Consider the following 22,797-nt stretch of genomic DNA (forward strand, 5'->3'; position numbering starts at 1 on the left):
AGGGCCTTCTCAGTGGGGGCGCCTGCCCTTTGGAACCAGCTGCCAGTGGAGCTTAGGACCGCCCCCCACCTCCGTTCATTCCTCCGGGACCTGAAGACCTGGCTCTTCGAGCTCTCTGGCCCAGGCTGAGAATTTGAATTTTAGTTTTAATTTTAATTTTAACTGGGGTTTTACTTATGCAGGGACGAATATAATTTTTTTTAAAATCTGTTTTTAACTTTTGTATTTTTGTTTTTAATCACCCTGTAAACCGCCCTGAGTCCTTCGGGAAAGGGCGGTATATAAATGTAATAAAATAAATAAATAAATAAATAAATAAATAAATAAATAAATAAACTTCGGGAAAGGGCGGTATATAAATGTAATAAAATAAATAAATAAATAAATAAATAAATAAATAAATATACTTCGGGAAAGGGCGGTATATAAATGTAATAAAATAAATAAATAAATAAATAAATAAATAAACTTCGGGAAAGGGCGGTATATAAATGTAATAAAATAAATAAATAAATAAATAAATATACTTCGGGAAAGGGCGGTATATAAATGTAATAAAATAAATAAATAAATAAATAAATAAATAAATATACTTCGGGAAAGGGCGGTATATAAATGTAATAAAATAAATAAATAAATAAATAAATAAATAAATAAATAAATAAATAAATAAATATACTTAAGCCCCTTAATCAATTAACCAAAACACGGAAGTAGATTGATTTATTTCGGGGGCCCTCCCCCCTTTTCTCCCCCCCCCTCCCTTAACGTAGAGCTGCGCGGCGGGTAAGGCGGCGCTTTCCCTTTAAACGAAAAGAAAAAAAGGGGGGGGGGGCGAAGGGAAGCCTGAGGTCACGTGTCCCGCCGGTATGCGCGCGCCGGAACCCGTCCGGTCGGAGCACAACCAACAAGCTTGGCGGCGGCGGCGGCGGCGGCGGCTGTTCCCGGAATTGCCGCCCTTGAGACGGTTGGGTGGTGCCCGGTGTCGGCGGCGGAGGGCAGGGTCCGGTTGGGTTTGGCCGCCTCTTGTTCGGCAGCGGCTTCCTTGAGCGCAGCGGTGCTCTCTCTCTCTCTCTCTCTCTCTCTGTCTCCCTCTGCCTTTGCTTCCTCCCTCCCTCGCTCCCTGCCTTCCTTTGGTTGCCCCGCCATGGAGCTTTTCCAAGCGAAGGATCACTACATCTTGCAACAGGAGAACCGGGCGCTCTGGTGTAGCCGCGCCGACGGCAGCCTCCAGCTCCGACCCGGTGAGTTGGTCCGCAGCCGGTGGCCGGACCGAGCCCACCCCGGGGAAAGGAGGGCGAGGAGCGGGAGCAAGAACTCTTCGGAGGAGGTTAAACCTGGCGTCGGCGGGACTTTGCCGGTCCCGAGAAGGAGGAGGAAGAGCTCGGGGGTGGGGGGGTAGGGGTATATGGGCAGGCTAGCTGGAAGGAGGGGAAGGGCACCTGCTGAAGGGAGGTGAGGCTCTCGGACAGCCGGGAGGGAGGGAGGGAGGGAGGGCAGTTGATCCACTGGGTCAGGGGTAGGCAACCTCGGCTCTTTTATGACTCATGGACTTCAACTCCCAGAATTCCTGAGCCAGCTTGGCTGGCTCAGGAATTCTGGGAGTTGAAGTCCATGAGTCATAAAAGAGCCGAGGTTGCCTACCCCTGCACTGGGCGAAGGCGTGCACATTGGCTCACCTGGAGGTCTCCCGTGTTATCTGGAGGAGGAGGAGGAGGAGGGGAGGGTGAAGGAGTCGGAGTCTGGTGACAAGTGCTGACCTGCAAATATTTTTTTTTAATTTTATTTTAATCCCATTTATATCCCGCCCTTCTCCGAAGACTCAGGGCGGCTTACAATCTAAGAAGCACAAATCAATGTGCTTAGCAGTAGCCTTCATTCTATGTATATGCCTGCTTATTAGGGCTTTCACACACACATCCCAAGCGGCATTATTACAAAGTCGGCTTAATTGCCCCCAACAATCGGGGTCCTCTTTTTACCTACCTGGGAAGGATGGAGGGGCTGAGTCAACCTTGAGCCTGGTGGGACGCGAACCTGCACTAATTGCAGGCAGCTGGTCTTACTTAAGGAGGCATTAGCCCACTGCTCCACCAAGGAGGGGGGCAATAGAGGAGGGGGCAAGTCCGCTTCCTCTGAAGTGGAGAAATGAGCACGTCCGGGATGTTCAGGGGAGGCCGTGTTCAGTCCTGAAGGGGGTTCTTTAAATACCTGAAGCATTTTACAGAGTGAACCAGGAAAGGGCCTTGGGATACCCTGGATCTTGCAGAAGACGTGCCATTTTCTTTTTAAAATCCTTCCCTAATATCTTTTCTTTGGATGGTAATGTTGCCTCATGCTTGCCTGCCTTTTTCTAGTGTGGGCTTTGGATCTCCTGCTGTCCAGTATCTCTGGGCTTGTTGTACTTGACCTTTAGATAAGAGAGTTAAAGCCGGGAGTTTTGTTGTTTTACTGTGGGTGTATCAAATGGCCTATTTGAAATATTGGTATATGGATTTTTTCCTCTCTTCCTCTGTTTTAATCTTTGAATTGTTGCAACAGGTTTATTTCGGTCACGGGAATAAAGTTGAGGCATGTTTAATGGATGTAATGTTACATCAAATTGTCTGTTTGGCTTAGCCATAATCAGTTGGATATATATGCGTAAGAGATTTTGTATGCCATTTGGAGATGAAGTGCTATCCACCTGTTCTTGGGTATGCTGTACCGTCATAGAATTAATTCCTATTGCTAAATTCTGCATTTACTGTCCCTCTTCTTTTTATTGCCATGTGGTAGTGTGCTGCTTGTGTAACTGTAGTGTATCAATGTTAAGTAAAATCCTGTTTTTTTTCTTGACATCATCAGCAGATGGGAATCCATTTATCAATCAAAGTGATGTGGAAGTGAGTTTTGAAAGATGGCTGATCCATGTATTTTTCCTATATGGGTCAAAGCAGGATTGAAACCTGGGGGAAATGCCCAGTAAAATAGAAGAGCTGGTTCTCTTAAAAGCCAGCAACACTCTCCTGTGATGATCAGTTCTGCTGCTTTAGTTGGAGCTACTCAGCTTTTTGCAGGGCTGGGGGTTTTGAAAAAGTAATCATTTTTCATTTGCTTCCATCTTGGGAGATGGAGCCAGATATGCTGCCAAGGGAATGGTCAGATAAGAGACAGCATACGTAGTTAGTCTGCAGGTGGATAATGGGCAAGGTGAGAGACTAAAAAGAGAGCCTCCCTAATTTCTTAGGTTGTAAAAGAGATGGGAAGAATGGTATAATAAAGTAGAATTAGCTCATCTGATCATGCTTTCTTTCTGGCCTACCTGGTAAGGCTGACATCCAGCCTGATGATCAGTTGTGCTTTCCCCCACTTTAACTGGCCAGATTGGGGGAATCCACTGCACTATGCATCTCCCCATGGTTGTGATCAGCTCCTCTGCAGGCTTCTTTACACAACAAATTTGGTGTTCATCCATTGGTAAGCTGACACAGCCAGAGCAGTTAACCTACTTACAGCCATACAGAGAGTAAAATTAAGTGTTGATGAACAGTATGAATGAAGTTCTAAAAATATTTTCATTTAGGAGCATTATGGTGATTTTAGTAGACTAATGGCAAGATCCTTTACAGAACCAGAGGTATGTATGCTTCTGGTATATGAAGTAGCCACATAGTTAATTATTCTACTTTTAAGGATGAAGTTGGTTGGAGAAATTGGGGTGCTTGACACATAGTAAAGTGGGAAGATAAAGTCTTCAGCTAAGCCTTGAATGGGCTATTTCATTTTTCATTGTTTTTAAAAAGTTCTCATCATACGAGTATGCAGATATGTTTTTTTAACATTTTATCTCTGTTATAATTCAGGTAGGTGAGACCTATCACTCTCCTGTTTTGAAGAAGTGCCAATAATGGATTGCTGATCTGTCCTACAAAGAGCTCTTTGACTGCTGCTTTGCTGCTTTTTTTCTGAGCTGGTTGTTATGAGCTGGTTTCTGAACATTTTAGGAAGAATCATAATTATATTGTCTATGTCAGATTTGACTAAGCATTGAATTCCTGCTGATTGCGCAGAGTCATGAGTAAGAGAGTGAAACATATTGAAATGACAATATGCTTGTTCTTTTATTATCCTTCGGAGATATTTTTTGCTTCAATGACAATCTGTTCACATTTTCTACTTATTTTTGAGTTTAGAGTTTGTGCTAATGAAGTAAAGAGTGAAAGCTAAAATGGTTGGTTTTGTTTATTTGTGGCATTATGTAGCAAAGTTTGCTGTAATGTCTTGGCATAGTTTTTCAAACTCTATAAGCAGTTTAACAATGATTGCCAAATTTGCCACTCATACAAATAGTCCTCAACTTACAGCAGTTTGTTTAGTGACAGTTCAAAGTCAAAACAGCTTTGAAAAAAGTGACCATTTTCCACACTCAGGACTGTTGCAGCATCCCCATGGTTACATAATCAAAATTTGGATGCTTGGCAACTGGTTCATATTTATGACAGTTGCAGTGTCCTGGGATCATGTGATCAGCTTTTGCGACCCTCTGACAAAGTCAGTGGGGAAGCCAGATTCACTTAACCATGTTAATAACTGCAGTAATAACAACTACAATGATTCATTCAACATCTGTGGAAAGAAAGGTCATAAAATGGGGCAAAACTCACTTGAAAATGGTCTCAGTAACATAAATTTTGGGCTCAATTGTGATCCTAAATCAATGATTACCTGTAATTCATCCACAACATAACAGGTTTGTCTAATTATATTTGTGACTAAAGAAAGAGTCCCTAATACTGTAGATACTCAAACATTCCTTGGCAATAAGCTATTGCAAAAAGTATTTCTTGAAGGTAAATATTGGAAAATCAAATTTGCTAGAATTTTCAATGTACCTTGTAGACCAGACATGTCAAACACAAGGCCCGGGGGCCAGATCCGGCCCGCGAAGTGGTTTCATGCGGCCCGCGAAACCATCCTGGAAACAGTGAGGGAACGGCCGCCACTGCCTTGGCCCTGGCCCAGAGACCCTCCTTCTGCCAGAGACCCTCAGATCTGTCCCACTCCTGCCCAGGCCCCCATAGGCACCCTTGATGCGAACGATGTAGAGCTGGCCACGCCCAGCCAGCAGGCCATACGCACTCTAGCCACGCCCACCCAGTAGGCCACGCCCACCCTGGCCATACCCACCCGGCCCCCTGAGGGCAACCGCAATGCTGATGCGGCCCTCAATGAAATTGAGTTTGACACCCCTGTTGTAGACTGACTTTTGAAATTCTGTAATAAGAATTAGGTTGTAATTATCTTTGAAGAAAATACAGCATTAGGAAGATGGTTTGACTTCCTCTGGTGCCTAGAAGGATTTTCTTTGATACTGTGCTGATTTTGGAGATACTTGAAAAGCAGCAGATTCTTCTGATCCCCCCCCCCAGTATTTTCAATAGCACATCTAGGTTTTCTCTTGAATTTCAAATTGGATAAGGATCCTCTTTCTTTTTGGCTTCATTTTGGAATCCCTTTGATTGTCCTTTTTAAGAGGTGTTTGAAAATGTGGAAAGCTATGTTACATCGAAACAGATAGTTTGTGTAATTATTTGCCTTTTGTGTTTCTGTTTTCAAGTCTGTCTTGACTATTGACAACTACACGGACAAATCCATATACAGTAGTTTTTTAGCAACCTTTTCAGAAATGGTAATTGATCTGAAATCGTCCAGTTAGCTTAGTGCCTAGGCAAGACTAGAATTCATAGTCTTCCAGTTTCTAGCCCTATATCTTTAACCTTAACTCCAAAGTAGCTTTCAGTTTGCCAGTGGTTGAAATTTAATCAGATTCCATTTTCCCTACTTCTTCCTATTTTTGGAGTATCTCTCTTTGTCTATTGATCAAATGTGACCCATTCATGAAGTGGAACATTTAAAACTAGATGATTATGAGTTTTGTTGTGATTCCCATTTATCACCTACAACTGTGATTATTCTCTATCAATCATTTCTGTGCCAAATATCCCAAGACTAGATCCAATCAACAGTTGATTAATTTTTAAGTTACATGTAGTTTGGTCTGAAACATATTGAAATGTGTACCTTGTCCTGCCAATGTCTGTTCTTTACTTGGGTGCTTAAAAGTGTAAAGAATTATACAAACCAGAAAAATAAAATGCAGTAAAAACTGCTGCTGTAATAGTTAAAATAGTTTTACGTAAAATATATTTGCTGTAAATCAAATGTTTCTTTGAATAAGATGTTTATCAACACAATACAGAACTCTTAATTAATTTCCTGGTATTGTTTTAGGTTGTTCTTTTTTGTTGTGGGGAGATTTTCCTGCATTTTTCTGCTTCCCCTTCCCCAATACTCATATTTTGACATTTAACTTAGATAACATTATGTAAGGGTTTGATTTAAAAATACCATAGTTGGATTACTGTAATTTCAGACAGTGAAGTGGACAAAGAGACTGGTACCAGTTTCTGAATGCTTCTGTATCATTGAATTGTGAAACATGATATTCCCTTTTGGTTTTAGCTTAAAATAAGCTACAGTAGTTTGAACTGTGCACGGTAAAAGCTGTAAAGAAAGAAACTACTCTAAAGGGCTATCTTTGTAATTAAGTTTAAGAAAATCTGTTAAGTGGATTAAGTGAGTTTTCAGAGCTGTTTTTGTGCATTTACTTTTGTTGGAGATTCATTTTCTAGGCTGAACAGTTATATATCTTTTATAATGTAGTTTGCTTCTGGGCTTTGAATTAAGTAAAAATATCTTTGTTAATCTTAGTCAACTTTAGACATAAGTGTCAAAAGAGCAACTTGTAGAAATTTCTAATAAGGAAGCTTGAAATCTGAACTTAGAAGGTAAATCCATTTTTATGATTTGCATTTCAAAGTGGTGAATATTAGGTAGCCCATTTTCTCTTTCTAAAAATTTCTTGTCTCTGTTGTACCTCCCCATGGGTTTTCTGGACCTGTTTCAACAGAATTAAAGATCAACAGGGAACTCAAAATCTTTCATCCTGTCCTCATTAGTATAATGATAAAATTAGTGTTTGATGCTACAACTGTTATATGGATTCATAATTGGCTGAATGACCTCAGCTATAGTATAGCGGCTCTGCATTAGCTGAATAGCACTGAATAGGGTGCTAAGGGTTCCTTCCTTTGTTGTTCAACATTTGTATTTCAGTCATTTATATGCCTTCTGATTCCCAGAAACTCCAGGCAATTTACACATAGTTTAAAATGTTTTTTTTTAAAAAATAAGAGTACAAAAATACAAACAAGATAGCAAAGAAAACAAACCTGGATGGGAACAAGGGAAAGGAAGAAAGGAAGCATAAATTGTCCCTGCAAAATGGCGGGGTGTCTTAAGGGCCCTTCAAAATATCACTGGGTGGGGGACGTTCGAATCTTGAGGTGAACCTCTTTCCAGAAGTCAGGTACTATTGCAGAGAATGTGTCCTTCTGGGTCCCAAAAGATGGTATTGTTTAATTGTTGGAATCCAGAATATGCTAACCCTGCCAAGCAGATACTGTAGGAGATTGGTGGCTCCTCAATAACCAGGTTCTCTGCCATGTTAGGTTTTATAAGTAATGCCCAGCTCCTTGAATTCACACAGAAGCAAAGTGGCAACCAAAGCAGGTGTCGCACTCCTAAACCATTAAAGGGAAAGGGAAGGTTGGATACTGGTTGATAGATAATGAAGACTGTTGGATCTAATGGTGGGCTCTTGAGAAATATACCACCCCTCTTTTGAGACTGGACACACACACACACGTCAGAGAGACCAACATGAACCCTACTGCAGGTGACCTTCTTGGCTGCTATCATGATCCAGAAAGCAGCCAGATCCAGTGAACAATGACAATATAAAGAGCCCTGTCCACTTCCTTAGGAGTTACCAGCATAAACCCATCCCAGATCACAGCACAAGACTGTAACTCAGGCACTCTGGCCTGACACAATCAGAGTTCAAGGCAGAGTGATTTTATCTTACAGCCAGCCAGAATAATCTAAAAAAAAAATGCCTCAGATGTTCTGGATGGGGCACTCCTTACCCAGTAGGACTGGGCTATCCTAAAAAGGTCTGCTGTTTAGGATGATTATCAGCAGATGCAGTAAGATTGGAGAAATATTGACATTTTGCTGTCCTCATTGCGATGAGGTAATCCCGGATATGGCTGTTACAATTGCCTGTTCAAATTCACTTTGAGTTTTTCTCCCAATTGCAGAAGACTTCCTCCTCCTGGCATCTTTTTAGCATTTCATTTCCCAGAGCTGCTAGTAAACTAGCTGTACTTGAATTGGCATACATAGGTCACGTAGACGTAGAGTTATACAATCCAAGGCGCCACCCATCTATTCCAGGCAGCCACTTTATCAGATCCTACAACAAATAAGGGGTTGGATGAGGTAAGCTCTGATCATATTTCCAGATGTAAGATTCTATGATCTCTCTGGCTGTGATATATTGTAACAAAATGTTTTCTTGTCTTATTGTGTATCACATTCATGATATTGACATACTAACTTTTACATATGAGCTTTGAGAAATCTGGTAGAACTAGCAAAGTGCCAGGAGAACAACAATTTAAAAGTAAGAAAAGGAAGATATAGAGAGTTATATACCCGTCAGTCTGATAATGCTATTTGGGAAGATTCTTAAGTAAATCATAAAATGATTGATTGAAAGCACCTTGAAAACATTCTGTTAATTACTAGAAGTCAGCATGGATAGGTCAATAATAATTCTTGAGAAACAAATGTCTTGCTTTCTGATAAGGTTATTTCCTTACTTAGCTGTGAAAATAATAGAGATAGTTGATCTTGATTTGTTAATGTTAATGTACATCATATGATGCTCTGATTAGCAAACTAGTTAAATATAGACTGTATGATATGAAAATTAAGAGGATATATAACAGATATATAAAAACAGATATATATATAAAACTCAAATACCGTATATACTTGAGTATAAGCTGACTCGAGTATAAGCCGAGACCCCCAATTTCACCCCCCAAAACTGGCAAAAGTTATTGACTCGAGTATAAGCCGATCCGCCGTTCTGCAAGCCTCCGCCGCCGGCGGAGGCTGGATCCGCGCTCTGCAAGCCTCCACTGCCGGCGGAGGCTGGATACGCGCTCTGCAAGCCTCTGCCGCCAGCAGAGGCTCGATCCACCATTTTGCAAGCCTGAATACACAGGAATACCCTGTGTGGCCGCGGCTCTCGGGGAAGCCCTGGCTGTCCGCTTCCTCGCTCCACGCTGCCATTCGGGGCCCGCGCGTTCCCTGGGCAAATCGCGGCGCCCAGCAGGCGAGGAAACACGCCCGCTCCAGTCGCCCCCCCCTTCCCTCAGGAGACGCGAAGCAAGTGACCGCCCGGAGCTTACCGAGGACTTGCGCGCGGCCGAGGCTTCGGTGCTTCCAGGATCGCGCGCACCTCTCCCAAGCCGCCGCCGTCCGGAGACCTGCTGAAGTTTGGGGAGGTTTGGGGAGGTGCGCGCGCACCTCCCCAAACCTCCCCAAACGTCAGCAGGTCTCCGGACCTCCGCGCCCTGTCTGCCTGCTTCTTTCCGCTTCTTTCCGGTGCGCGCGATCCCGGAAGCACCAAAGCCTCGGCCGCGCACAAGTCCTCGGTAAGTTTTTTTGTTGACTGGAGTATAAGCCGAAGTGGAATTTTTCAGCCCAAAAAGTGGGCTGAAAAATTCGGCTTATACTCAAGTATATACAGTACTTTGGCCACCTAATGAGAAGGAAGGACTCACTGGAGAAGAGCCTAATGCTGGGAAAGATTGAGGGCAATAGAAGAAGGGGACAACAGGGAATGAGGTGGCTGGATGGAGTCACTGAAGGCGTGAGCTTAAATAGACTCCAGAAGATGGTAGAGGACAGGAAGGCCTGGAGGAACTTTGTCCATGGGGTCGCGATGGGTCGGACACAACTTCGCAGCTAACAACAATAACAGATGAAAATTATGTTCCAAGAATGGTCCCTTTAAACTGGAGTGAAATATTGAGATGCGTTTAGCTATCCCTATTTTTAAATATTTTTTTATTAATAGCTGCAAAGTAAAAGGGAAGAGAATGTGTATTAGATTTTCAAGTTTCACAAAACTACAGATGGAAATCAAGTTCAAAATACCTTTGAGAAGTTAGAGAAATGGCTTAAACAACAGAGTAAAATTAACAAAGGCAATCAGAGTTCTTCACTTAGGAAATTATGTATAAGAAGGGGTTTGTGAATATTTGGTTCATTAATAGTACTTGTGAAAAAAATGAGAATATTAGTTGATTACAAACTGAATATGTGTCAGCAGCATGATATGGCTATAAAATAATCAAGTGCAGTTTTTGGCTTTATCAACAGAAGCACTGTTTCCAGACAGCTTACAGTATTCTAGTTTGGACAGACCTCATCATAAGCATTGTGTTTAGTTGTGGGAATCATACTTTATGAAAAATTTGGAGAACTTGAAACAAATTCAGAAAAAAGGCAGTGAAGATGTCAGGGGATTAGTAATTAAGTCTTATAGAATGAAATGAAAAAATGTTTAGCCTTGAAATAAAGGTAGGAAAGAACTTTCCTCAATTGTCTGAATAACATGGAGAAATGGATTTAGGTTATAAGAAGGCAGTGAATCTTAGAAAAAAAAACCTTCTTAGCAGGTAGGAAAAGTTTGACAGTAGAGCCAATTAGCCAGAGAGGTAGTTGGTTCTCTGCCACTGGAGGGGTTCAAGCAGAGGTTGGAGAGTTTTACAGACATCTGTCTGTGATGTTGGATTTCTGCAGTGGGCAGGATGTTAGATCTGATAGCATCTTTTATCTCTATAATTCAATAATTCTCAAGATCTGCTTGTGCAGACATGTCAAACACAAGGCCCGGGGGCCGGATCCGGCCCGCAAAGTGGTTTCATGCGGCCCGCGAAGCCATCCTGGAAACTAAGGGAATGGCCCCCACTGCCTTGGCCCTGGCCCTGAGACCCTCCTTCTGCCAGAGACCCTCAGATCTGTCCCACTCCTGCCCAGGCCCCCATAGGCACCCTTGATGCGAACGATGTAGAGCTGGTAACGCCCACCCAGTAGGTCATACGCACTCTAGCCACGCCTACCCAGTAGGCCACGCCCACCCTGGCCATACCCACCCGGCCCCCTGAGGGCAACCGCAATGCTGATACGGCCCTCAATGAAATTGAGTTTGACACCCCTGTGCTTGTGTAACTATTGATTTTATTTATATTTATATTTATATTATTTATATTTATATTTATAAAGTGTTGCTTTTCTTGTTTTTTCCCCTGGTGTTCCCTTTTCCCAGTAAAATGGACTTCTGTTTCTAGAGTTTGACATCAATGGTTTTAAAAAATATTTAAAACTAAAAAAGTATATTGAAAAAAATTAGGAGAAGCTTTGCCAATTGAGTATTGTATCATCATGTATTGAGTTCCTTGGAGTCACCTGAAGTAGGAATTCAGAACTCAGAATCACCTACGTACTTATATGTCTTCTGCTAGCAATACTAAACATGTTAGGTGATAAGAATAGGAAATAAAAACATTGCCAGAACTTTTACCGACGAGCTAAAACTCATTGGCTCTCCAAGTACGGTATCTTATTTTGTTTAATATTATGTAGAAATGGCTGAGTTCCATCTTTATTCTGAAGAAGTCACCGTAGCCAGAAATAGCTATGTACCTTTCCTCATAACAGAATTAAGAAAGAATGAATATATTTTCTTATTATGAAATTGGACTTCTCAAAGAATTAATCCTACTTTGATTTACCATCTTGTTGGTAAAGGGACATGGAGGCTCTTGAATTAGTCTTCCTAAAATCTTGGCTATGGAAAAAAAATCAAACTTAATTTTAGTCAGGGCATTAGATCAAGAAATATATAATATTTTCTTAAAAGAAATTTTCTTAACTAGATGGAGTAATTTGTACCTAGCATGTTTACACCATCATCTTGCCTAATAGAAACCCAGTTGTTCCAGATAAATAATAAAATAAGTGTATATTTGAATTATATGGATAAGATAAAGTTTATCTTTATGTGTCTAACTCACCTCCTCTTCCTTTGCAGCTACTGATCTTCTTTTGGCTTGGAATCCAGTTTGTCTGGGTTTGATCGAGGGAATTATTGGCAAAATTCAACTTCATACAGGTACGGACAATAAAATCTTTGTACAGCCTGAAGAAATAATTAAAATAATGCTCAATTTGTTATGCCTGTTGGGATAGGAACTTCCACTCTAAAATTACCCATGACTGACAAAACATATCTGATCTTTGCCAATGCTTCTATCAATGTAATGTGTCACCTTTTTGTTGAATTAATAAAGAATTGGAAAGCACATAGCTGTCTAAAACTATGTCATAGTTTTTGATGAAGTGTTTTCGTGACATCAAATGATGTTAGGAAAGAAAAATATATACAAATGAATGAAATATATACACATTCACAAACATATTAATGAAAGATTGAAATGGTTTTAAGTTCAGCCATTAGTAATTTATGTGATATATTAGTAATATGTGGCTGTAAAATATTAATGAGAATTCTTGTAACCATAAACTTAGTTTGGGATTATAAATAAAGCTGCTGAGTTGAACATTCTGGAAGAAGCATGGAAATATCACCAATATTATGTGAAGACATCTTTTTGGAGAGCAGATTATAATTGGGCTCTACAAAGCATTTAAAAGAGATGCCTTACAGAACGTGTTATTGTGTGTATAGTACTTTTTCTTGAGAGCTTTATAACTTTGAAGGCTGTTCCTGGCTTTCTGCTCTGTGTTTACCGTATATACATATTCTTTGTTAGTAATCATAACAGCAGTGTCTGGATATGCACATACATGCAGAGGTGCTTAGGGGACAACTTTTGAAACTGGTATGATACTCCAAAGGATAATACTTGCTTTCATGCTCTGAAGAAAGGCGCTTCATTTGTGCTAGCATGCTTTATGGATCACTTTTTTCCAAATGGTTTGCATTATCCTAGTTACTACAATTTATTACAGATTTCCTTCTCTTAAGTGGTTTCATGTGCTTTATGCTACTGTAAAAGCTGGACAAGTTGTCTATGGAAGTGGCCCCCAACCTTTTGGGCACTAAGGACCAGTTCCGTGGAAAGAGGTTTTTATGCTTACCGGAGGGGACATGGTTTTGCGTATTCACTGCATCCCTCGGATGGAGCCTCACTTGTTTCTGCGTCCCGGTTTCTGGCATGCTGCGGACTGGGGCTGGTCCATGGACTGGGGTTGGGGACCCTTTGTCTATGGAGATTCTCAATCAACCATGTCATGGTTGTCCCAAAGATGCATTTTTTACTCCAAAGGCAACTGAAAAGAAAGTCCAGTTGTCTTTGGGGAGGGGGGGAAGTACCTTTGGCAGCTAGACAGGTTGTTATTCACTAATGAAATAACATTGGATCTACTGCTGAAAAAGAGAGAATAGTACTGTATGCACACCTTAAACATTTCAGAAGTGAAGTCAGCCTGCTTTAGATTCTCTTGGCTTGTCCTCAGGCTTTTCTTTACCTTATTTTTAAATAATATTTAGGCAAGCAATATTTCTTGTGAATTGGTTTGTGATTATTATAGATAGGTTAGTAAAATTATTTCTCACAAACCAAATTGAGGTATAAAATTCTAGCTAATTTCAATAAAAAATGGTCTATACATTTTTCCTTTCATTTGTCTGGCTTGTTCCAGTTTTTTGAGAGAACGATAGGTATGAGAAGCTACCATATACTGTCACAATATACTGCTTAAAGATGCTTTTTTAAGATCATCACACTAGACCTAGATTTTTTTTCTCTAGAACCTGAAACTTTAGATTTTATAGTTTAGATTGATTTAGATTTGATTGATAAAATATTGATTCTATGAGGAAATTAATTGAAACCTAAATTTAGGTATACACTTGTGAACAAGCTTTCATCAATAACTGACTTCAGTACTTCCTTTATCCTGTTAGAAAGCTATAAGGAAAATAAGTATAGTGGATTGTATCTAGAGAAGCAATATATGAATTTAAAACACTCTCCCCACCCTTTTTGGGACTGTTTGTATGTGAGGCACTCTCTCTCTCTCAAAATCTAGTGCAATGTTTCTGCTGTATCCTGCAAAAATCTAATGGGAATATATCTCTTTCTTAGAAATAATAGTGCCTGTTTCAGAAAATGCAACAGGAGCTACTATTGACTGTCTTTGCAAGTCTATTTTGCAGAGATAGCTTAGTTTTCTGTGCCCTTAAACTGAGCAAGCAGTACTATGTGAACATTTCCTCGGACAGTTATGGGAGGAATATCTATCCCACTGTTGTTTCTTCAACCTCTTTCTGGAAAAAAAAACTAAGGATAGTGTTACTTCCTTTACAATTTTAGAAAAGCAAAGAATTGCTGCTGCTATTTTTTTGATAAGTTCTAGCTCATAGGAAAAAATAACTAGATTAAAGAAAGAGAGGAAACTTGTATTTTTAGATAAGTATGGTTTATTGTGGAATAACTGGAATGTAATAAAGAAGTTCATTGCTCAAAGATCTGTCAGAATCCCCAGGAGTTTCTGCTAATGGAAAAGTAGGACTGTAGTTGAGAGATATATTTTAAATATATCTTATATATCTTTACTATATTTTAAATATAGTAAATCTATTTATAATTAATAAATAATGGTAGTCTATGTATTCTAAATCTGTTTGAACAAACTACTTCTGAAAACATACTCATAGCTGTGTTTTTCCCTTCCTTTCTGGAGGCAGATTAATAGAAGGGACTGCATTGTGATTGGATACAAAGAATATTTACTGGGAACAGAGATAAAAAGGGTTTTCATTTTTTTTTTGGCAGCAAAATTGTTTTCTAGATGCTGCAGATAAAATACAAAAACCAATTGTCAACACTGTCATTAAACTGTGTATATAAACAATTGCAGTATTAGTAACAGCTTGCTTTATCTTGCCTGGTGTGGGGTTTGCTCCTGTCATTGAAAGATGGGCATGCATTCTATTAGTCAAAACGAGAAATATCCACTGTGTTTTGAGGTGGGTGGAGCCGTAATTCTTTTTGCTTGTTTCTTCCTGGCTGTAAATACTGCTTTCTCCCAGACCCAGCATTATCCATGGTCATGAGGAATACTTTCATTTACATTCAGATGAATGCAACAAAGCAAGGTCCAAAACAGAAGAAGCTGGAGACTTACTTGAAGAAGATCCCATGAATGGTTCCATTGTTTTTTTAGGAACTTTCACTTTTAAGATCTTCATATACTTGAGGGAATGCCTAAATAAAGTGGTCCATGGGAGGCAGCAAATAGATTAGTACAGAGGTCCCCAACCCCTGGTCTTAGGATGCAGGCAGCATGCGAAAACACGCACCCCCCCCCACACCCCGGTCCGTGGAAAAGACTCACTCTACAGAACTGGTCCCTAGTGCCCAAAAGGTTGGGGACCGCTGGATATTAGTAGACATAATGTAACCTTTTATTTAATGTAATTAAATAAAACTTGAAACTTGAAACCTATTCCACTAAAGCTAGATTTTTCTTTTATTTGTGCAATGACCTTTCTGTTTTTTTTAAATCTTGCTTATGCTTATAATATATTTTTAATCAGATAAGCATATTTATTTTCTTTATCTGCAAGAAAAAATATTTAACATGGACTTCTCAAAATAGGCAAGTAAATGATAAAAAAAAGACAGAAAATCCTTTGAAATACCCATATATAAATATGGTTTTCTGTCTCCAAATGAAAACCAATCTTGGAGACCTTACCTTTCCAACACAAACACACATCTGACCTGAAACCATACACCAGAAGAAAACGGCCACCACAACAAATTAGAATTGATATTTAGTCATCAAGATATTGCCTGTAAAAATGAAAATCATTCTTCTCACCAAATATAACAATTGTTCTCTTTTTTCACACACAAACCACTGTGGTAAAGGAAATCATGTTTAGAAATATCTCATCTTTTCTTCCGATTGAATTTAGTTATGAAACCAATGTTATATAAGTGGAAGTCTGTTTGCGTGATTGCATTTTCTTCACCTCACAGGAACTGCAAAGAATACACTTCTTCCAATCTCAACAGCAAATTTGAGAGCACATAGGTTGGTTTATAGATAGTGATGTCATAAAACATTTGTAAAGGAATAAACACCTGGAGAATCTATTCCTTCTGTGAACGGAAGGGTTCTTTTCATCTGTGGAAGACACTGAGATTAAGTTGCTTCCTTTTGAAAGATGGATGAAACCATTTTTACCAATTCCCTATTCAGCTGCCCCCCCCCCCCATTTTCCAATTTGAAACAGCTTGTCACAGGCTATAAGAAGCTTAAAGGGCAAGGGGGAATTACTCTTCCTGCAGTTTTTTTTTCATTTGCTGTTAGAGAATCGCTTAAGTGGACTTGTACCACTGTAACTATGGATATATGCTATTTGAGGTTTTCTTAATCTTATTTAATTCAGTAGTTCTCTATTGGCTACTAAAATAAAGACACTATTGATACTGACCAAGGCAGTATAAATAATTATGCTGCTATAAATAATACATAATTAGCATAAAATATTCTTTAGGTACGGTGTATTGTTCTATGAATGAAGTTGTAATTATATCAGTTATCCTGATTCTGTTTTGGAGCTTTATTACAATAATAGAACGCTACGATATCACTCCCTTTTAAAGTACTTGAAAAAAAGTAAATTGGAAGTATTTAACTCTGAATCTTCAGAAGAAGTTTAATGCTCATTGGCATGCATTGTCATTAAATGTTATATTCTTCATAAGGACTGAAAAACATTCTGCCTTATTTTGCAAAAATCATTTTCATTATTATATCCTTTTATTCAGTGGAAAATTCAAGGTAATGAACAGTGATTAAGATGCAGAACATAAACTAAAACATAACTGGAATCATCAATAAAAGATATGGCAAAAGAGCTACAGATAATGTTAGTCTCTTATGTGAGTGTATGCTGTGGCCTGGAGATTATGCAGTAACTCTCATTTTACATTTCAATAAAAAAAAACAACTCATCCTACCTGATTAATAAATTGCTATTTATTGGATTTAAATCTCAGTTGTTTTGGGAGCTCAAATCAGTGCCAGATATGGTCTCCTCATTTTATCATACCCTGGATTAAGAATTAGTGGTCATTACCCAATTACCCAACAAACAACATGGCCCCATAGGATTCACAGTCTAATATATTAACCTGGTTAATAAGTTACTTAATAGTGTTATAAACCAGATTGTATATGCAGTGTTAGCATGGTTAAGCAAGTGTCAGGGCACAAGAAAAACTGAAAATTTTAAACATTTTATTTAAAAAGCCTATTATTTGGCTATGGTAGTGAACTCTTTCTGCAGATTTATTATTTTTTTTTATTTTAACCACTATGTTCATTATTAGAAAAATCCCAAAAATCCTATCTGTCTTAGGAAGGAACAGATACTGGTTTTGTTCTAGTACAGGGATGTCAAACTGCTGGCCCATGGGCCGGATGTGTCACGCAAAAAGCTCAGCCACCCCATTGCCGGCAATGGGGAAAAAGTTGCAATACGTCACGATGTCATGAGTTTGACACCGATGTTCTAGTGAAAGAAAATATATTAATATAATATATTAATATACTGTAATTAATATAATATAAATAAATAAATATATTATTTGCAGTTTTTTTTCAAGCCCTTCAGAGCTCTGGGGTTCTGCAACCTTAATTTCATACTGAGAAGAGGCTTTTCCTCTTGAGTGCTAGGCTGTAATTTTGTCAGCCTGATCAAGAGAATATCTAAATTGAAAGGTTGCTATTCACTTGGTTAAAATTATAATTGAAATTTCTCTTTCCAAACTAATAGATTTGTATTTCTTATAGATTTGCCTTGGTGGTTGCTTCTAATTCGCCAAAAACTTGTTGTTGGCAAGCTTCCAGGAGATCATGATGTATGTAAAATTACAAAAATTGTCGCAATACCACTTTCTGAAGCAGAACCTCAGGATCTGGATTTGGAGGTAAGATGAAATCCCAGCAATTCATAAAAGAAGTGCTCCAACCAACTTACATAATTGGAATGATACCTAGGTGGAAATGAAAGTTATCATGATCAGATCAGGCAGCCATGCTGAATAACAATTTTTAGGTAAACATTTATCATGTGATCATTATTTGACCCAAAGGATAACTGGATAGTAAGTGGATGTAAACATTTCTTGTCAAACATTTGGAACAGTTCTTCTTTTCCATCTCTCAATTGCTGTCTTTTACTGTACCGTTTATTTACTGCATTTATAACCTGTTTCTTCTCCATGGTCATTTGCTTTGTGTCAGATATCTTTTTAATGAGATGTCTCTGCTATGATTAGATATACAAATGACAATTAGTTTTGCCAAAAATCTTGTTTCAACAGACTTGTTAATTAAGTCTTTGACAGTGACCTTTCTCAAGGTTAGAGAGTAGATGAAAAGGCTTTTTAAAATGTGGAATCTTCTAACTTTTAGCAGATACTAGATAATTCTTCAGTGATAGCTAGAATGAATTCTGTATAACTTTCCAGTTTTTTGAGCTTGTCGATCAGAAGGTCGGCAGTTTGGCGGGTCGAATCCCAAGTGCCGCGTAAGAGAGTGAGCGCCTGTTACTCGTCCCAGCTTCTGCCAACCTAGCAGTTCGAAAGCACGTAAAAATGCAAGTAGAAAAATAGGGACCACTATGGTGGGAAGGTAACAGCGTTTCGTGCGCCTTTGGCGTCTAGTCATGCCGGCCACACGACCACGGAGACGTCCTCAGACAAACGCTGGCTCTTCGGCTTTGAAACGGAGATGAGCACCGGCTCCTAGAGTTGGAAACGACTAGCACTCATGTGCGGGGAAAACTTTACCTTTACTTTTTATCCTCATTTAAATGTAAGAATACAGAATATGAAAGGCAGGAGTATATATTCAATAAATAAATATAAAAATATGTTTGGTATCATGCAAATGTTAGCTTTTATTTAATTTTCTTAGAAAGATATTAATCTGCGAATGCATTTTATATAACATTATTTTATTAAGCATCTTTTTAACAAAATTTATTCTTTTTCAGCCCTGTAAAAAACATCATTTTGGAATATATAAAACAGAGAAAATTACACAGTCTCCAGATGATTCTAAATTTCTGCTGAGAACCTTCACTCAGATAAAAACAAATGTTTCCTCTTCTAATAAAAAGAAGGTGATAATTATTTGTTACATTTTAAAGAATTTTTGATGGTAGATGCTGTACAAACGCTGCTCACATATTTATTTAATTTTGTACTTTTCCTCCAACTAGTCGATTAATATAGTCATAAATATTCAAGCATTTCACTTGTTTTGGAGATATTTCTTGATTAAATTGCCCTTTTCGCCTTGTCTTCCACTGTTTATTTCTGCTGCCTTTTTTTTTCTGTTATACTTCTGAAGTTTGCTAAAATTCCCACGAGTATAATCAAGGGTATTTTATTTAATCTGCCAGATTAATTTTTATCTCCTATTTTCATCCTGCTTACAGTAAGTAGACCAAACTTTACTGCTTGAAGCCCTTTATGCCTTTATGTTATTTGACTGGTTCTAACCCCATTTGTCAGATTCAGTTCTAATAAAACATTTACTTTTCTCCTTGGGTGCCCAAATATATGTGTTTACTGTTCTCACTTGGAATTTTGCAGGTACTATCTTTTAGTATTTCACATAAGTTTGAAACTCTGCTCTATTCCTGATAATTTCCAACTGCACAATTTTATAGCTCTACTAATATAATTCATATTACTACTTGGACATGTTATCATTTCAATCAATATGTTCAATACTGCTTCTAATCTCTCTTCTAAAGTTCTTTTCCAATATACCCCTGTGAAAGAACCCCTAGGAACACTTTAAATAATTTATTGTTTTTATTAGATGCAAAGCCTTGGATTCATTTGCTTGTTTTGTTCCCTTACATTTAGCTTGTTATTGACTCGCCTATGTTACTGTAGATCTTTGCAACAAATGTTTAGTTTCATTTTCCCCCCTGTTCATATTCAATCTCATATTGCAGCCTTCTATTTGGTTTTCTATAGTCACATTTTGGTCCTCTTGAGTCTAGCTACAATTGTGTGCTGACATTCATATGGTTGTTCATGCTGGTATCAACAGTAGTATTGTTTCACACCCCCCCCTCGGTTTTAAAATACAGATTAAATTTATTACCTTAATTGCCATAGGTTTTATATTGTTTATCCCACAAAATCCAGGTCCACAACTCAATCATGCTTTTCTCATATGTGGCTATATTTTGTCTTTTTTAATTAGCTACATCTGGTATTTGCTGTCAGGATGCCTGGGTGATTCTCTATTTTTTTTTCTTTTGAACTTAAAGTAGGTCAGTCCATATGTAAAAGAAAGAAAAATAATAATTCCTTACTGATTGTGTTTAAGGAACTGGAATATAGTACAGTACAGAATATGATAATATCTACTAGTTTATGTTTCAAATGACAATTAGTCTGATTTTAGTCTGATTTTGCACTAATTTTGTCTACCAACTAGTGCAGGGGTCAAGAACCTCAAACAGTGAAAGAGCCACTCGGAACCGGTTCCCTCACAAAAGGAAAAACTGGGAGCCGCAAAAAATATGTGCGCATGCACGTACATGCGCACATGAGCAGAACAGGGTTTGACTGAAGAGTAGAGCCAAGGCGAGTTATGCACCTCCCCTGCATATTTGAATTGATTGGTTGAACTTTTTTAGTCCCACTTTTTTTTTTTTGGACTGCACATGGCAGAGGACCAGGAGACGGCTGAAAGAGCCGCATGTGGCTCCGGAGCCGCGGGTTGCAGACCTGTGAACTAGTGCTTCATACATTGAAACTCCTTGTTCTGAAAAAAAAATACAGAATTTCAGAATGCTAGTTTCTAGATGATGAACAGCAAGGGTAATAAAGGACATCCTACAATTATCTGGAGGCCATTTTGCAATAAAGGATTCTGATCCTTTGCTGCTGATGTGGAACCAAAAGAAATATTGAAAAGGCAGTGAGGCAAAGGCTGAAAATCAAATACTGGAACTATTACTGTACAGCAGATTATTAGTAACATCAATTCTCATTCATATTCCCGATGAAAGCATACAACAAAGACAAAATGAGTACTGGAGAAAAAACAACAGCAAATGCTTTGATATGCACATCAATAAATATTACATATGAAAACACATTAATAGCCATGGTCTATAAAGCATATACAAATGTAGACTAAAATGTTATTTTGAAACACAAATGGGTTTAAATCAAAGTTGCATTGCCCCATTAGTATAGTTCCTCCATAAAACATTTCTCAACAGAAATTTATAAGCTGTAAAGTTGCTTTGAATTCTTTCCAGTAATGCTGATACAGAAAATGTTTTTAATGCAATATAGCACACATAGGGCTTTTACGTTATATGGGACTACCCTTGAAATACATTTGGAAACTTCAATCTGGTACAAAATATGGCAGTACAATTAGTCTTTGTGGCCCGTAGAGTGAACCAAGTTATCACTGCTTTGCAAGCTGCCAGTTTCTTCTGGGTGAAGTTCAAGATGTTGGTTATAACCTTTAAAACCCTACATAGCATAGGTCTAGATTACTTGATGAACCATCTTTTTTTTATTAAAAAGTTTTACAGATACATTTTAAACATAAAACCCATCCCTCCCCCACCCCTACCCAATTTCCCCTCCCTCCCCCTCCCCCACCGACTTCCCAGAGCATAATACAGGGTATTGACTCTAGCAATCTTAAACTATAATATGCTAACTAACTATAATAACACTTTAAATCCTATTGCACTTTAACTCTCCTTAAAAATAACTAAATAATAATAAATCTTATAAATCTAATACTTATTCAAATGCTAAATGAAACCTTTTAGTCCCATATTTATTCTGAATGTAATCAGTCCATCTTCTCCATTCCAAGATATATCTTTGTTGTGAATGGTCTTTCAAATATGCTGAAATTTTTGCCATTTCTGCCAGGTTCGAAACTTTTAAAGTCCATTCTTCTATAGTAGGCAAATCCTCCTTCTTCCAATATTGCGCTACCAAAAGTCTTGCTGCCGTTATTAAATTCAACATCAATTTAGTTTCTATAGCAGTACAGTCTATAGTAATACCCAGCAAAAATAATTGTGGAGAAAACTTTATCTTTTTCTTAAATATCTTCTGCATATTCCACCAAATTTTAATCCAAAAAGCTTTAACCTTTTTACAAGTCCACCATATATGATAATACGTTGCATCATCACAACCACACCTCCAGCATTTAGGCTGATAATTTGGATACATACATGCCAATTTCTTAGGATCTAAATGCCTTCTATAAAACATCTTATAAAAATTCTCTCTTAAATTTTGTGCCTGTGTAAATTTTACATTTCTGACCCAGATTGTTTCCCAAGTATCCATCGTTATTGATTGTTGAATATTCTGGGCCCATTTTATCATACAATCTTTAACAAGTTCCGTTTCTGAGTCTATTTCTATCAATGCATTATATATCCTTCTGATATGTGCAGGACTTTGATCTCTAATTTGTTTAACCAAATTTACTTGAACCATCTTGTCCTGCTAAGACAAGCCCGTTGGTCAAGGAACTCCAACTGATAGGATCCAGTAGAACGGGATCTCTGCTGTAGTGCTGGCTTTTGGGGACATTCTGCCCCCCGGGTTGAAATTTGCCCTCACCGTCCTCTATTTTTCCGCAGGGGTCTGAAGACCCCCCCACCTCTACCTTGCAGTTACTGCTCTCCCCCTCCCATCTTTTTAATTTCAT

At 38.5% G+C, this 22,797-nt stretch overlaps 1 protein-coding gene across 1 annotated transcript in view; it reads left to right on the forward strand.

Moving 5' to 3' along the window:
• Window positions 1-615: 615 nt before the first annotated feature.
• The window catches only part of INPP5F (inositol polyphosphate-5-phosphatase F), a 44,605-nt gene continuing 22,423 nt past the window's right edge, over window positions 616-22,797 (forward strand). The window contains exons 1-4 of the mRNA XM_083364490.1: window positions 616-1,244; window positions 12,056-12,136; window positions 17,860-17,996; window positions 19,067-19,195. Of these exons, the coding sequence (XP_083220616.1) occupies window positions 1,148-1,244; window positions 12,056-12,136; window positions 17,860-17,996; window positions 19,067-19,195 (444 nt within the window). The 5' untranslated portion in view covers window positions 616-1,147. The remainder of the gene's footprint in view (window positions 1,245-12,055; window positions 12,137-17,859; window positions 17,997-19,066; window positions 19,196-22,797) is intronic.

Source organism: Vipera ursinii (assembly GCF_947247035.1).
Source record: "Vipera ursinii genome assembly, chromosome: 5".
NCBI lineage: Eukaryota > Metazoa > Chordata > Lepidosauria > Squamata > Viperidae > Vipera > Vipera ursinii.